The sequence below is a fragment of the Callithrix jacchus genome, chromosome 1 (genome assembly GCF_049354715.1).
Source record: "Callithrix jacchus isolate 240 chromosome 1, calJac240_pri, whole genome shotgun sequence".
NCBI lineage: Eukaryota > Metazoa > Chordata > Mammalia > Primates > Cebidae > Callithrix > Callithrix jacchus.
In genome coordinates, this window is record NC_133502.1 from 180,771,096 (window position 1) to 180,787,426 (window position 16,331).

The window sequence follows — 16,331 nt, forward strand, 5'->3', positions numbered from 1 at the left end:
CACACAGGTTGCAACTCTTGCAGGGACTTCCCAGATTACCCTGAGTTCACCTGTGAACCATCAGTCAACCATTATAATTGTCCATTGTTGGGTGCATTTTTTTTCAGTCAACCATCTGGCCCGAGAAAGTTTCGCCCTCTGTGGGCTCTTACCTTCAGGGAAATCAGGGTTCGGTTTCTTGTAATTGACTGGTCCAACTGCCTGAGGACCTTCTTTTTCTTTTTTGAGACAGGGTCTCACTGTCACCCAGACTGGAGGACAGTGGTGCGATCTTGGCTACTGCAGCCTCCACCTCCTGGGTTCCGGTGATTCTTCCACCTCAGCCTCCTGAGCAGCTGGGATCACAGGATGCACCACCATACCTGGCTGATTTTTGTATTTTTGTAAAGATAGGGTTTTGCCATGTTGCCCAGGCTGGTCTTAAACTCCTCGGATCATTTTCTTTTTCTTTTCTTTTTTTTGAGAGAGAGTCACCCAGGCTGGAGTGCAGGGGCACGATCTCGGCTCACTGCACCATCCACCTCCCCAGTTCAAGCAAATTCTCCTTCCTCGGGCTCCCGAGTAGCTGGGATTACAGGCGTGTGCCACCATGGCTGGCTAATTTTTTATATTTTTAGTTGAGACAAAGTTTCACGTGTTGGCTAGGCTGATCTGATTGCAAGTGATCCGCCCACCTCGGCCTCCCAAAGTGTCGGGATTACAGGCGTGAGCCACCGCGCCTGGCCATGGCCAGACTTTCTTGATTCTACATCTTTCTCCTCAGAGCAGCAGCATTGAATATTTGTTGAGTGCTTAGTGTATACCAAGCCCTTAACCTAAGCTAGCTCATTGAATCCTCACAGAAGACTTAAGGTAGAGCTTGTATTTAGACACGTTTTGAATATGAGGACACTCAGGTTCAGAGAAGTTAAGCCACTTGCCCAAGTCCACACGGCTTCTAAGTAGAGGAGCCTGGCACCTGCAGCTGGGGCTGCCCAGTCCAGTGTCCAGGCTCCTAAACATGTTGGTGGATTGCTCAGCTGACACGAGTCACTCTGGATCTCAGAAAGCGCCTGATAGATGGAGGCGGCCGTCATCTGTGTGTGTGTGCGTGTGTGCAGCCGTATGTGCTGGTGAGCATACTGTCCCTGTCAGCCTCTCCTCCCCCAGCACACCCTGGCAGCCCAGAGGAGGGAGGGCCAGGAAGAGTGACAGTGGCATTCCCCACCCCCTGCCCTTTGAGACACGATGGAGTCTGCTAATCCACTTACTTGATAATTCACTTATTTCATGTCTATTTGGCAGCGAGTGTGCTCCCACGCACCAGCTCTGGGGAAGGCGAGATGGCTTTGCTTGGAGGAACCCGATCCGTTTTTCTGGGGAAGGAGTGGGGAAAAAAAATGTACCCAACAATGGACAATTATAAGCCTAAAAATAGAGGGTGGAGGGTGCGGGGCGGGGGGTGGTACGGCATCTGCCAAGGGAGGGCTCCAGGCCTGTCTGCTTGGCACGGGGCAGTCCTCCCCTCCCCCCACCCCATTGGCTGCCTCTCAGTCTCGGGGAGGGGCATGGGAAGGAGAGACATGCACGCAAAGCAGGGCTGGGTGGGCTTCCTTGCTGCCTCTGCCTGCTCCAAAATGGAAAATTGTCCCACTTGGGGGTCCTCAAGGCAGCGGCCATGACCTCAGGTGCACATTGCGTCTCATCAGCCCTGACCAGCTGTGATGCCTGGGACCTTTCCCTACAGGCTCTGGCACCCGCTGAAAACCACAGCCTTGGGTATGGGTGTCTCCCAGCAGAAAAGGGAGGCTTCAGGTTTTGTGATTCTTTTCCAACCCCCAACACTTGGGGCAATCTTCTTAAAGGCCTCAAGCCCAGCGGGCAGCTATAACCCCACCAGAAGCAGAGAGGACAGGGACTGGGTGGCCCTCTGAGCCACCTGGGTAGTTCTCAGCCAGGCTGCTCAATGGACTCACCTGGGAGCGTTTCATTCCCCGCTGCCTCGGCTGCCCCCCTAGACCAACGACAGCAGCCTCTCTGGGCAGCACAGCAGGAGGAGGCATTAAACCTCACTCCAGGTGGTCCCAGTGCACAAGTTTGGGAAGCACCGATTGAAACCTTTCCCAGGCCTGCCCTGGAGCCCTTCCAGCCTCCAGCATCTTGTCTTTTTTTTTTTTTTTTTTTTTTTTTTTGAGACGGAGTTTTGCTCTTGTTACCCAGGCTGGATGGAGTGCAATGGCGCGATCTCGGCTCACCGCAATCTCCGCCTCCTGGGTTCAGGCAATTCTCCTGCCTCAGCCTCCCGAGCAGCTGGGATTACAGGCACGCACCACCGTGCCCAGCTAATTTTTTGTAATTTTAGTAGAGACGGGGTTTCACCATGTTGACCAAGATGGTCTCGATCTGTTGACCTCGTGATCCACCCTCCTCGGCCTCCCAAAGTGCTGGAATTACAGGCTTGAGCCACCGCGCCCGGCCGCATCTTGTCATCTTAAAACTGAAAGTCCAGGAGGAAGAGGATTCCATGGCCTGCCTCGGCTCGCTCGGAGCCTCTCTCACATCTGAGCTGCAGCTGCTCCGTCCTCCTTCTGGCTTCCTGGGTGCTGAAGGGTGCCAGCTCTCCAGTCTTGGGAGAGGATCACCTGAGCCCTCATGTTTTGTTCCCAGCCTCTTCGCCTGTCTTCCTGGAAGGAGCGGGGTGGGCCAGCATCAGGGTCTGCCCTGGCACTGCTTAATATCAAGCGGCCCATCTGGCTCCTGGCCTCTCTTTGGCCTTCTCTTCTATGCTCCCCACCAAGCTCCTGGCTCAGCGACCTGCGTTAACCCATCGCTCCCTGCAGTGTTTTGTGCGCCAGCCTGGCCCTTTGCTCAATCAACCTAGAGCACCATCCTCAGCCTTGTCGAGTCTCACTCCACCTGTCCTGAGCCCAGATGAAATCCCACCTCCCCCAGGAAGCCTTCTAACTGCCCCAGCCCATCACCTTCGGGGCTTGTCGTCTGTGCCACTCATGGGGACCGGGACACAGGTGACTTCTCTGGTGGACACAGCAGAGCGGTTGACATTCCTGAAAGGGGTCAAAGTGCCTGAGTCACCATAAATGTGCCCTTGAGCAAGTGCCTGGCTCAGGGGGCCTTGGCTCCCCCACCTGTAGGTATGGTCATAACCGGAACAGTGTCATCGTGAGGGTGCCCTTCTCTGGGGCACCTGTACCAGCCTCTCAAAGCTGGCCGCACATCTGAGTCACCTGCTGAGGGTTTTGGCTGGTTGGCTGGTTAGCTGGTTGGTTGTTTCGTTACTTGATTGGTGAGTTAGTTGGTTGATTTGTTTGTTAGCTTTCAATCTGGAGTATAATTTCTGACCTTAGGGCCCAGGAAAGTCGCCACACCCCTCCTGTCCCCAAGTATTTTCATGTTTTCATGAGTGGCCAAATCTAAGAGCTGTCTCTGGGGAGCTTCAGACAGGGGGTGCCTCAACCTGAAAGCTCAGTGGGAGGGAGGAGGTGTCCAAAAGGTGGGAGAGACCGACCAGTAGAAAAGAGGATGGAAACTGGGCGCGGTGGCTCTGCCTTGGCACCCGAAGGATATTCACAAATAGTTGATGAATAAATCAGCAAAACTTACCAGCCCAGCCTCACTCCTCGCACCCATCTGCACCCTCCAGGGTTTCATCCACAGAGAGGTATACCTGTCCAGGTGTCCCAGGTGTGGACAGACCCAGCGACTTTACTCTTTCCTCGGCCCTGATACCTCTTAACTCCTCAGAGACCAACAGGAAGAAACCCTCGGAGGTGTCAGCTTCTGGCTGTTCTCAGGGGCAAGTCCCATCCATCGTGCTGTGCCTACTCCTGAGAGCTTGTTCTGAGTACGGAACACCTGGAGAGGGAACTGGCTGAGGATGGGGGTCACCTGGTGTGTCAGGCTCTGCCCCTGCCTTCCTGGAGCACACAGTGGGGAGGGGACACACCCATCATTAGATGGAGAAGCCAGTGGGGAGAACTGTGACCCAGGGCTCCTCCAGGATTGGTAGCAGTGGCCAGGGATGTTTCCCTGAAAAAGAAAAATTTAAACAGACACCTGCAAAAGGCTGGAGGCGGAGGGGGTGCCTCAACCTGAAAGCTCAGGGAATGGAGGGGGCGTCCGTCTGAAAGGTGGGAGAGACTGGCCAGTAGAAAAGAGGACAGAAACCAGGCATGGTGGCTCCCACCTGCAATCCCAGCGCTTTGGGAGACCGAGGCAGGAGGATCACCTGAGGTCAGGAGTTCGAGACCAGCCTGGCCAACATGGAGAAACTCTGTCTCTACTAAAAATACAAAATTAGCCGGGTGTGGAGGCACATCCAGTAATCCCAGTTACTTGGGAGGCTGAGGCAGGAGAATTACTTGAACACAGGGAGAGGTTGCAGTGAGCCATGGCACCAGTGCACTCCAGCCTGGGCAACAGAGTTAAACCCCATCTCAAAAAAAAAAAAAAGAAGTCCAGAAAGACATGGGGTAGAGGCAGAGCTGGTGACAGAGCCAGGCCCAGGGTTTGGACAGAAGAAGGGGAAGGTGCTGGGGCTCCGAGTGGGAGCTGGGGACACTGAGTTTTTTTTTTTTTTGAGACGGAGTTTTGCTCTTGTTACCCAGGCTGGAGTGCAATGGCGCGATCTCGGCTCACCGCAACCTCCGCCTTCTGGGTTCAGGCAATTCTCCTGCCTCAGCCTCCCGAGTAGCTGGGATTACAGGCACGCGCCACCATGCCCAGCTAATTTTTTGTATTTTTAGTAGAGACGGGATTTCACCACGTTGACCAGGATGGTCTCGATCTCTTAACCTCGTGATCCACCTGCCTCGGCTTCCCAAAGTGCTGGGATTACAGGCTTGAGCCACCGCGCCCAGGCCGACACTTGGGTTTTACGAAGGGAAGGGCATCTGGCTGCAGGCTGAGAAGGGGCTGGGGGTGGGGAGGCTGGAGGGGTCGGTGGAGGCCCCAACCAAGGCGGTACAGGGGAGAACAGTGTGAGCCTTTAGGAGAAATGATTGCTGGGGACCAGGCTTCACCCTGAGCCCCTCTGGAAACCTTTCAGCTGATGCCTCCCCCCCAACCCCCTTCCCCGGCCTGGGCCTCTGTTGGAACCTGGCTGAGGCCCTGTTGACCAGCAAGAAAGCCCAGGGCAGCTCCTAGAGAAGGGGATAGGGGGCCCAGAAAAGCCCCCAGGATCGGGGAGGGGATCGAAGAGAGGCAGCTACCCAGTCAGCGGGTTGGGGGGGGCTGCCCCTCACCCCACCCGGCACTGAAATCCCCACAGCCACTTTTCCTCCCTCCGTGATGAAATATTCATGGCGGCAGAGCAGGCCCTCTTTGGGAAGGCTGCCTGGGTCTAGCTTATGCTTTGCACAAGCTTTTAAAGAGCAGGGCGCTGTTCCTACTCTCTAAGCATTTTCTGAGTCCTGAATCAATAATGCACTTTCCTGGGCTTCTCCGGATGCAGCATTCTTCCTCTCGTGCCCTTCCCCCACCTGCCCCTTTCTTTTTCTCTCCCTTTTCCTCTCTCCCTTTCTTTTGTCCTTCCATCTCTCATTTCCCTTAAGTTACCTTTTTTAAAAGTATGAAAGTGTTGAGCTGTTTGGGTGGCCCGTGAAGCCTTGAGTGGAGAGTAGGGTGGGCAGGGAAGGAGGTGCCCGATTGAGCCTCTGTGTTGGCGGGGAGAGGAGGAAGGTGGGGAAGAGAAGGAAGAGAGGGAGGAGAAGAGGGAGGGGGAGAGGGAGGAGGAGAGGGAGAAGGAGGAGCAGGAGGAGAGGGAGGGGGAGGAGGAGGGAGAGGAGGAGGGGAGGAGAGAGGGAGGAGGAGGGGGAGGAGGAGGAGAGGGAGGAGAGAGGGAGCAGGAGGAGAAGGAGGAGGGGGAGAGGGAGGAGGAGGAGAGGGAGGAGGAGGAGAGGGTGGAGGAGAGGGAGGAGGAGAAAGGGAGGAGGAGAAGGCGAGGAGGAGGAGGAGGAGGAGGAGGAGGATAGGGAGGAGGAGAGGGAGGAAAAGAGGAAGGAGGAGAGGGAGGAAGAGGAGAGGGAGGAGAAAGGGAGGAGGAGGAGAGGGAGGAGTAGAAGCAGGAGGATCAGCAGTAGCATCGGCAGAGCACTCCCAATGGCCCTGGTAGGGCAGTGTTTGAGGATCACTGAGCTTCTGGTGTGGGGAATGAAGAGCGCTTGGCCTCCCCCAACCTCCCTGTCTCCTTGTTCTTATCAATTAGAAAATGTTTATAGCATACCCAGAGAAAACCAGGGAACCCGGGACAAAGAAAAGATGCCAAGCACCCACCAAATGACAGCCCCACACTCAAAGGAGGGAGCAGTGGGGTTTGACCTAGCTGCCTTTTGTGGTCACGAAACTCCTGTTGCTGGAGGTTGCAAAAGCAGGGGAGCCCTGCCCTGTCTGAGATAGATGCCCGTGTGTCTGGTGGGTCTTGTTAGTCACCTGTGGGGGGCCACAGGGATGCAGGGGCACTCTAGCTGGGTTAGAATTTCCTGCCCCAAACATTCCTGGAAATCTGGCTGTGGGAAGAATCCACATATGCCCAGGGCAAAGCAGAATGTGTCCTTTAAAAAAACAATAATACATTTTTAAGTTCCTGGAGAGATTAACCCTTGTCTAGCCAGAGCCATGGCAACGCCTCCCCAGCCCACCACACTCCGGCAGTTCAGCTGATGGAGGAGATCAGTTATTCAGGGGTCTGCAGTCCTGGTGAGCTGTGAGTGCCCACACCAGGCCTGGCATTTCATCCTTACCCTCTGATTTCAGCTTCCCAGTAGACCCTCTCCTGGGCAGCTCATCCATCGGGGCAGCCCAATGCCCCCAGGACCTCCAAAAGGAGTTCAGGGAGTTCTGTGGGGGGGATCCCGAATTGGGAAGAGGAAGACGAAGCAGTTGGTCTGCTAGAACAGCATCCCCAAAGCAGAGCAAGGCCCTCTGGTGTCCACCGCCTCTCCCCAGGCAGCGCCTTTCCTGGGTGGAGCTGCCACAGAGCCACTGCAGAGGGTCCTCACTCAGTTACAAAATGTTTGTCAAAAAACGATGTGTGCAAACAGCCGTTGGGGGCATGGTGCAAAGGTGGGCGAGGCCCCTGCTCTCCCAAAGTTCACACTCACAGAAGGTTCTGGAAGGAGGAACACTGTGGCCAGGATTGAAAGGCCTAAAGTGCTCCCTTTCCTCCAAAATAATGTGGGTTGAGGGGCAGAGGGGAGAGTCGCTCATTTTCTTGAGTTCTGCTTGGGCCGGGCAGGTTTGAGTGGTGGCCAGAGACTCTCGGTTCAAGGTGGGCCTGTGCCCAGGCATGCCCACAGTGGCCCATCTGGGGAGGAGCAGCAGGCACGGCCGCTGTGGCTTTGAGAGGCTCGTTGCTGGGACAAGCAAGTCCCCGGGGAGGCGGCACTGGAGGAGGCCCAGAGACTCCCTTGCCTGCCCCTGGCTGAGTAATTACTTGGAGCTGGGAGGGAAATTGCTCCAGCTAGAAAACAAAACGGAAAAGCCGTTGGCCAGCTGCAGCTCCAGCCCTGAAATGCCAGGTCGGTTCATGCTGATTCTGGAGCAGGGAGGGTGACCTTGCTGCCTGTCGTCCAGAGCCTTCGCGCAGCACGAAGACAAGCCGGAAAGGGAAGGAGAGAGGAGCCTGCACCCGGAGAAGGAGTCAGAGGCACAGAGAGCAAGAGGGACAGCGATCAATGAAACCATAGAAGGAGAATGAGAAACAGAGAGGGGGACAGAGAGAGAGAGAGGGAGGGAGAGCTAAGAGAGTTACAGACCGTCAGGGCCGCTAGAATTAGAATCAGCTCTGAGCAGTCTCCGTTTCCGCTTTGTTAATAATTTATCCCCGCTGCAACTTTTCTTACCAATAAATAGGAAATAATCTGTTAAGGAGAATTCCCCTGGCACCCCTGCTTTCTCCCTGGAGTCAGGGGAGGAGGATGTGTCTCGGTGCCCTTCCTCCCTAGCAGCACAGGGGCCTAAGGAACGGGCAGAACTTGAGACTTGAGGATGTGAGGGTCAGAGCTGGACAGCCCACTCCTGCCTGGTCATTTCAGGAATGGGGAAACCGAGGCACAGACAGGGCAAGACCCTGACCAAGGTCACACATGGTGTTAGGTTCAGGCCCCTGAGTCCTGATTCCATGGCCCCCACGGGAACCTATTGATTTATGCACCTGCCCCAGCCATAGGGTTTCCCCTGAAATGGCAGAGGCCACGTCCAATGAGAAGGGTGGGGCTCGCTCTCTGCTTTTCCTTGCCTTCCCCCACTGTTGCTTCCCCTGTGCTTGAGTCCTGGCCCTCCACCTGGGCACCCATACCAAGGGCCTCTCCTGGGCAGCCTCTGGCCTCCCACCTTGGACACAGCAGCAGCCTCCCATCCTGGTGAGGCTGAGGCGCTGAGGATGAGACGGATTCCACCGGCAACTCGGCAGACAGGTTCAGAAAAACCTGTCAACTGCTAAACTGTTCCCCGGGCCAGCCATGCACCTTGGTGTTAAGAGACACAACACCTGCCTCCCCGTGGAACCCAAGTCTGCAGGAGCACAGTGTGGCCCAGCAGCGGCGTCCTTTCCCTTTTGGCACCATTTCCCAATTTGTCTCAGAGCTGGACTCAGAGGGCCCTCCCCTGGCTTCTTGTCCCACCTCGCCTGTCGCATGATCCTGGAACATTGCTCAGCCTCTCCAAGCCTCATGTCCTATGGATCGCACTCTCCAGGGTCCCTGGGAGCATGGAGGGGGGTGGGGTGACCCACGTGGGGCGCCAGGCACAGGGCCGAGGTGGAAGACACGCTCGCTAACAGCAGGGCCTGCTATCTGCTGAAGTGTCTGGCCAGGCCATGGCCATGAATGTTCTCCCAACATCCATCACCCGTGGGCCTGCGCCGCCCAGGTACTTGCCGTGGTGCACCATTCCTGACAACCCTGCGAAGCCAGTGCTCGCAGCCTCATTGGGCTTTCAAGCATTCTACAAAGATTTCCTGAGTCCCCGAGGAGTGCTGGGGGCTGGGGCTGGAGTGGGGACTGGAACAGACGCGGTGGCTGCCCGCATGAAGCCTCCCGTCCAACTGAGGAGGCCGAGGTTCTCGGGGAGGAGAAAGATCTGTTCCTCACCCATCCTATGTTGATGGCTGAGGCCCCATCATAAAAGACAGACTAACACGATGAAAGCATACGAGTAGATTTCATATAAGTTTTATGTGGAAAAGGCTTTCTTTTTTTTTTGAGATAGGCTCTCTGTCACTCGGGCTGGAGTGCAGAGGCACAATCATGGCTCACTACAGCCTCCACCTCCTGGGCCCCAGTGATCCTCCTATCTCAGCCTCCCTGGTAGCTGAGACCACTGGTGTGTGCCACCATGCCCGGCTAGTTTTATTTTTTTTGCTGTTGTCTTTTGGGTTTTCTTTTTTTTTCTGTAGAGATGGCATCTCCCTGCGTTGTCCGGCCTCATGGGAGCTTTCCTAAGGAATGAAGACCCAAAGACACGGTAACGTCTATTTTTTATGCTAGGATTGATGAGGAAGTAGTCACTCATGGAGAAGTCCAATTGGCTAAAAGGAAGTACGATCTCCTGGTGATAAACTGGTGGGAACTTTGCAAGGCCTGTGTGTCCAGGCTCCTCTGACCCTGCATCTGCGGAGATGAGAATGTTCCTTCCTCTGGGCATTGGGAGGGCACCTCTCAAATGAGCCTCATGACCCACTTCAGGGAAGAAGGGCAGGGGAAGCTCAAAGAGTGACCTTCCACTTCTTCGGCTTTCTCAAATCCCTTCAGCTTCAAAAAAAATTTTTTTGAGACAGAGTCTCACTCTGTCGCCCAGGCTGGAGTGTAGTGGCCTGACCTCAGCTCACTGCAACCTCTCCCTCCCAGGTTCAAGTGATTCTTGTGCCTAGCCTCCTGAGTAGCTGGGAGTATGGGCATGCACCACTATGCCCAGCTAATTTTTATTTTATTTTATTTTTAGTAGAGATGGGGCATCACACTGTTGGCCAGGCTGGTCTCGAACTCCTGACCTCAAGTGATCCACCTGTCTCAGCCTCCCAAAGTGCTGGGATTACAGGCATGAGCCACCGCGCCCAGTGGCCTAAAATATTTTAAGAATGTTTTAGGGTAGCATGTCCTGGACCTCACTGGGCTCAAGGAAGTCAGGCTCGCCCAGGCCGGTGGAGCAGGTGAGAGGCCGAGAGAGCGAGGCAGTGCATCCAGCCACAAACCGCAGAGCCCTGCCTGAGGCACCCTGGCGATTTCTCCCAGCTCTGTGATTTCATCCCCGCACAGGCTTAGGTTGCAAGGCCAGCTGCATGAAGTTGTCTGTTCCTCTTCCTGAGACTTGCCGACCATTCCTGTGACCACCCCTCCTCAGGCACAGTAGTCAGGGGCCTGGAGGTTCAAACGACTGGGCTTCCCACGGGCACATTTACCACCGTTCTTGCTAATGGTTCACTTTCCCATTCAATTATATTTTTTGCCTGCAGCTTGTGTATGATGTTTACAACCTGGCCGCTGACTTTGACCGTACCCTTTGCACAGAAAATAACATAAAAGGAAAAGCATTTAAGCGCCCCTCACGAGGCTTGAAAAGCGTGGCATGAAATGGTTTCTCTGTTGAGTATTTCATTCGGGAGCTCAGGCTTGGCGTCTGCGCAGGAGGCTCCTCCTCCCCCGGCTCTCTGGTGCTCTGGGCCTGGCTAGCTGCCTTCCCCTCACTCTGCCCACCCTCCTTTGACTTCTGGTCACACTGCCTGACCTTTCCAGTCCCTTGCCTGTGTGTGTCCAGAGAGAGAGGAGAGTGTAGACATGACAGGCTTGGTTTCCCCATGATTCCTCAAGGTTAGGTCACACAGAGTCCAGGGGATGGGTAAGTGATATGGGGCCATGGGTACTTGGTGTCTTATCTGTGAAGTGGCCAAGGCGGGGGGATCACCTTAGGTCAGGAGTTCGAGACCAGCCCGGCCAACATGGTGGAACCACGTCTCTACTGTAAATACAAAAAGTAGCTGGCCATGGTGGTGCACACCCGTAGTAGTCCCAGCTACTCAGGAGGCTGAGGCAGGAGAATGGCTTGAACCCAAGAAGCAGACATTGTAGTGAGCCAAGATTGCGCCACTGCATTCCAGCCTGGGCCGTAAAGCAAGGCTTTGTCTCAAAATAATAATAATAATAATAATAATAAGGCCGGGGGCAGTGGCTCACACCTGTAATCCCAGCACTTTGGGAGGCCAAGACAGGTGGATCACAAGGTCAGGAGTTCGAGACCAGCCTGGCCAACATAGTGAAACCCTGTCTCTACTTAAGATACAAAAAATTAGCCAGGCATGGTGGCATGCACCTGTAATCCCAGCTAGGAGGCTGAGGCAGGAGAGTTGCTTGAACCCAGGAGGTGGAGGTCGCAGTAAGCTGACATTGCACCATTGCACTTAGCCTAAGTGACAAGGTAAGACTCCAACTAAAAGAAAAAAAAAAAAACAGAAGGAAAGTGAGCGGGAGCAATGCTGTGTTTGCAGAGGAAAAGGAAGGTCAGGTGAGCTCCAACAGTGCCTTTGCTGGGATGCTTCGAGCTACCGACCAGCTTAGTGGAATTCGGAGATCTTGGGGAAAGAAATCAGAGCGGGAAAAGGAGAGAGACAGAAAGAGAAAGGAGGAGAGAGAGAATCGTGTTGGCTGCAGCTCGGGATTTATTTATTGTACTTGCTGTTGATTGAGCCCACTCCGCAGCAGGCGAGGGGCCTGTAAACACACAGGCTGATTCATTAGTTTCTGACCATCTGCTTCCCGGGCCGGGGGAGGGGCCGGAGGGCCCTGTAGGTTGGAGCAGCCCACTTGGAGACCCCATCTCCAGCCAGAGCCAGCTGTGTCAGTCTTCCCAGTGACAGACAGGCCGGGTGCAACTAGGGGTTTTGAGGGATACTTTGCCCCTCCAAACCCCCACCCCGTAGAACCCACCAGGGGCCTGGGCAGGGTAGGGCTAGGCAAGGCAGGCGACAAAGAGAGAGCAGGGAAACGGTGACGTGTGGGGGGCTCAGCAGTTGCGGGTTGACAGGAATACTATCAACACTCAATAGGTGATATGTCAATATCACGGTCATTTTATTAATAGCTAAGTAACATGATACAATAAGTATAATTTAGTGAGTGGTTACTGACGTCCAGGCCCAATATGGAGACCTCACTACACTGTCCCCAGTAAGCACATTAACAACTCTGTGATGGATGATGAGGGAACTAACTGGGTTCAAAGATTGAGTCAAGTCAGGAGGGCCTCCTGGAGGAGGCGCATGTGGGAGGGCTCTGAAAACCAGGAGGAGAGAGGTGGCCCAAGGGGCACAAGCTCTGAGGTAGAAGGGGACAAAGTGGCCGGGGACATGGCACAGCTTCGGTGCTGGGTTGATAAGAGCTTTCTGGGTAGGTGAGGCAGTGTGATGCCACTTGGTATCAGCATACTGAGAAATCAGGCTGGTGGGCCCTCCCCACCAGCATCTGGGAAAGTCATCAAAAACTCACAATTTGGTGCTACCTCCTGAGCCATTCCTACCGACTGTTCCCTCTTCATTCACTTGGGATGAGGCAGGTCTGAGTCAGCTCCAGCTACCATAACAAAGTACCACACGAAGCCACCATTCAGCCCCTAGGAAGGCCCCAGGGGCAGCAGAAGCGGCACTGGGACTTTGGGGAAGGGGTACTGGCTGGGTGCCAGAGCCCAGGTGCAAGCTCCTGGAGCACTGCCCATTGCACCTCCTCCCAAGTGAGACCATCAGAGCCCATTCTGCATCCGGTCTCAGAGCACTCTTCCCGAAGCCGGTTCCCTCATGGATCAAGCCTGCCTCCTCCAGCCCAGCACCTGCCACTCTCTCAGGCCACTGTGCCATCTCCACAGCCTCTCAGTCCCTCATGATTCTGGGCAGCAGCACAGGACAGGGCACGTCTTGCCCAGAGTCACCCAGCCAGAGAGTGAGGAAGCTGGGACCCCCCATGTCCCTCTGCTGTCCTGGAATCGTGTGCTCGCCAGTGATGTGGATACTGCTCTCCAGGTGCTGTCTGCTCTCCAGAAGGCTGGGGCCAGTCCTGCCCTGGCCCAGGCCTCAGTCTCCCCATCTGCTCAAGGAGGTATTGGACTCTATAGTGAGCTCCTGCCACCCTGAGTTTACATGGGGGACTGAGGACAGAGCTATTTGTGTGAAAGAGAGCTTTGCAGAACCTACCTCAATGAAGCAAGGGTCAGCCCTGCCCACCAAGGAGCCCCGGGCAGCTGGGCAACCTGTCCTCCATCCTTGAGGATCAAAGCGCATCGGACTGAGGCTGCTGCAGTCGTACCTGGTGGGGGCCGCGGGGGTGCGGCTTGGCCCCTCAGAAGGCAATGGGCCCCATTGGGGCCCATGGGGGCTGAAAGGCTCATTTGAGAGGGAGAGGTTTTAACTCAGATCCAAGCCATTTTGTCTCTGAGCAAACCAGACACCTGAAATATTCATCAAAAAGGGCCACAGTGGTCTGGGCACTGTGTGGTTGTTAGGAACAGTGTTCTTTTTTTTTTTTAATTAATAGACTTTATATTTTAAAGCAGTTTTAGATTTACAGAAAATTGAGCAGATAGTACAAAAAGTACTTAACACCCATGCCACCCTCCTCCCACCTACGTCTTTCCTCACCTATCACCCACATCTTGCGTTAGGGTGAGATATTTGGGGTTTGGGGGGTTTTCTTTAGAGACAGAGTCTCTGTCATTCAGGCCACAGTCCAGTGGTGCAATCATAGCTCACTGCAGCCTCAAACTCCTGGGCTCAAGCAGTTCTCCAGCCCCAGCCTCCCAAATAGCTGGGACCACAGGTGCACACCACTATGCCCAGCTTATTTTTAAAATTTTTTGTAGATACAGAGTCTCGCTGTGTTGCCCAGGCTGATCTTGAACTCCTAGCCTCAAGCGATCCTCCCACTTCTGCCCACTGAGTAGCTGGGACTACAGGCGTGTGCCACCACACCCAGCTTATTTTTTATTGTTTCCCTACGTTTACCCATTTATCAAATTCAGGATCAGCCAGATGGAAGAGACGAACAGGGTAAAGAATCAGGGAGGGACCCAGAGCTGCCAGGCCCTCTTTAAGCACCTCAGTATGTTCACCTATCCTAAGGGTACTGTTGAAAAGGCTCAGGGGCCAGGTGCCGTGGCTCACATCTGTAATCCCAGCACTTTGGGAGGCCAAGGTGGGTGGATCACCTGAGGTCAGAGTTCAAGACCAGCCTGGCCAACGTGGTTAAACCCTGTTTCTACTAAAAATACAAAAATTAGCCAGGCATGGTGGTGCATACCTATAATCCCAGCTACTCAGGAGGCTGAGGCAGGAGAATCGCTGGAACCTGGGAGGCATAGGTTGCAGTGAGCTGAGATCACCCCACTGTAGTCCATCCTGGGCAACAGAGCAAGACTCCGTCTCAATAAAAAAAAAATAATGGCTGGGCACGGTGGCTCATGCCTGTAATCCCAACACTTTGGGAGGCTGAGGCAGGCAGATCATGAGGTCAGAAGTTCAACTGGCCAACATGGTGAAACCCCATCTCTACTAAAAAATACAAAAATTAGCTGGGCTTTCTGGCTCCTGCCTATAATCCCAGCTACTTGGGAGGCTGAGGTAGGTGAATTGCTTGAATCAGGACCCTGGAGGCGGAGGTTGCAGTGAGCTGAGATTGCACCACTGCACTCCAGCCTGGGCTACAGAGCGAGCCACTATCTTAAAAAATAAATAAAATAAAATAAAAGGCTCTGGAAAGTGACTCAGCTAAGTAGATGTTTAGAGAGTCAAGAACGTGAATGGGAATTTTCAAGGCAGAGAGCAGAAGGGCACATGAAGGAGAGAGAATGCCATCTGCAAAGGCTCAGAGGAGCCACAGGCAGGGGCAGGAGGACAGCTGTCGTGGGGAGGCTCAGGCACAGGTCACCAGGTGTGGGATCAGTATATTACAGAGTCCGGACTTTGTATTCCAGGCAACGGGGAGCCATGGAGTACTTCAGAGCAGGGGACGAACACCCAGTTCTCTTGGTTGTCTGTACTTAGAGTAGAAACAAGTGTGCATTTTCTTGGGACAGCATGGGATTGCACACCTTTGCACGCCTTGGGGAAATGGGCACAAATCCCCCAGCCATGTCTGGGCACCGGAGCACAGGCCCTGTGGTCACAGAGCAGGTGTCTGGGCTCAAAGGCAGGGGCCAGGCTGGGCAGAGGCTTCCCAGGCCGTCCCAAGCATCCAACACCCACCCTTCCCTTCTCTCCCCGCTGCAGGAGAATCCCTACTTGTGTAGCAACGAGTGCGACGCCTCCAACCCGGACCTGGCCCACCCGCCCAGGCTCATGTTCGACAAGGAGGAGGAGGGCCTGGCCACCTACTGGCAGAGCATCACATGGAGCCGCTACCCCAGCCCGCTGGAAGCCAACATCACCCTTTCGTGGAACAAGACCGTGGAGCTGACGGACGACGTGGTGATGACCTTCGAGTATGGCCGGCCCACGGTCATGGTCCTGGAGAAGTCCCTGGACAACGGGCGCACGTGGCAGCCCTACCAGTTCTACGCCGAGGACTGCATGGAGGCCTTCGGCATGTCCGCCCGCCGGGCCCGCGACATGTCGTCCTCCAGCGCCCACCGCGTGCTCTGCACCGAGGAGTACTCACGCTGGGCGGGCTCCAAGAAGGAGAAACACGTGCGCTTCGAGGTGCGGGACCGCTTTGCCATCTTTGCCGGCCCGGACCTGCGCAACATGGACAACCTCTACACGCGGCTGGAGAGCGCCAAGGGCCTCAAGGAGTTCTTCACCCTCACCGACCTGCGCATGCGGCTGCTGCGCCCCGCGCTGGGCGGCACCTATGTGCAGCGGGAGAACCTCTACAAGTACTTCTATGCCATCTCCAACATTGAGGTCATTGGCAGGTAAGGCCTGGGGAAGCCCGGGATGTCACCTGGAACCCGGGATGTGTTCTGTTATCTGGGACGTTAGCGGATACCTGGAATGTTTCCTGATATGAGGAACATTGCCTGGTTCTTGAGATGTTACCTGGTACCTGGGACATTATCTGGTTCTCAAGATGTTACTTGGTTTCCAAGAGGTTACGAGCACCTGGAATATTACCTGGTTCCGGAGACATTACCTGGTGTTACATCATAGGGTCTGCCTAGGATGGCCAGGGCTGCTCAGATCCAATGCATGGGCTTTTCCATGGAAGGAGGTGCATGTGTTAGAGGCGTGGAAGGCAGGAGTGGAGCCTGTCTGTGCAGTGCTGGGCTAACTCCTGGTGCTGCTCTGGCATAAAGTGCCCTTAGGCTGTCCACTGACTCAGTGAGTGGGCTCTCCCATTCCGGGGTTTCCCAGACCACCC

At 54.9% G+C, this 16,331-nt stretch overlaps 1 protein-coding gene across 14 annotated transcripts in view; it reads left to right on the forward strand.

Moving 5' to 3' along the window:
- NTNG2 (netrin G2) overlaps positions 1-16,331 on the forward strand; it is an 81,607-nt gene that overhangs the window by 18,274 nt on the left and 47,002 nt on the right. For all 14 annotated transcript variants that reach the window (XR_008473392.2, XM_035261036.3, XM_035261040.3 and 11 more), the window contains one exon: positions 15,242-15,885. Coding sequence is in view for 13 of the 14 variants with exons in the window: in XM_035261036.3 (XP_035116927.1) it covers positions 15,242-15,885 (644 nt within the window). In the remaining variant the exon portion in view is untranslated. The remainder of the gene's footprint in view (positions 1-15,241; positions 15,886-16,331) is intronic.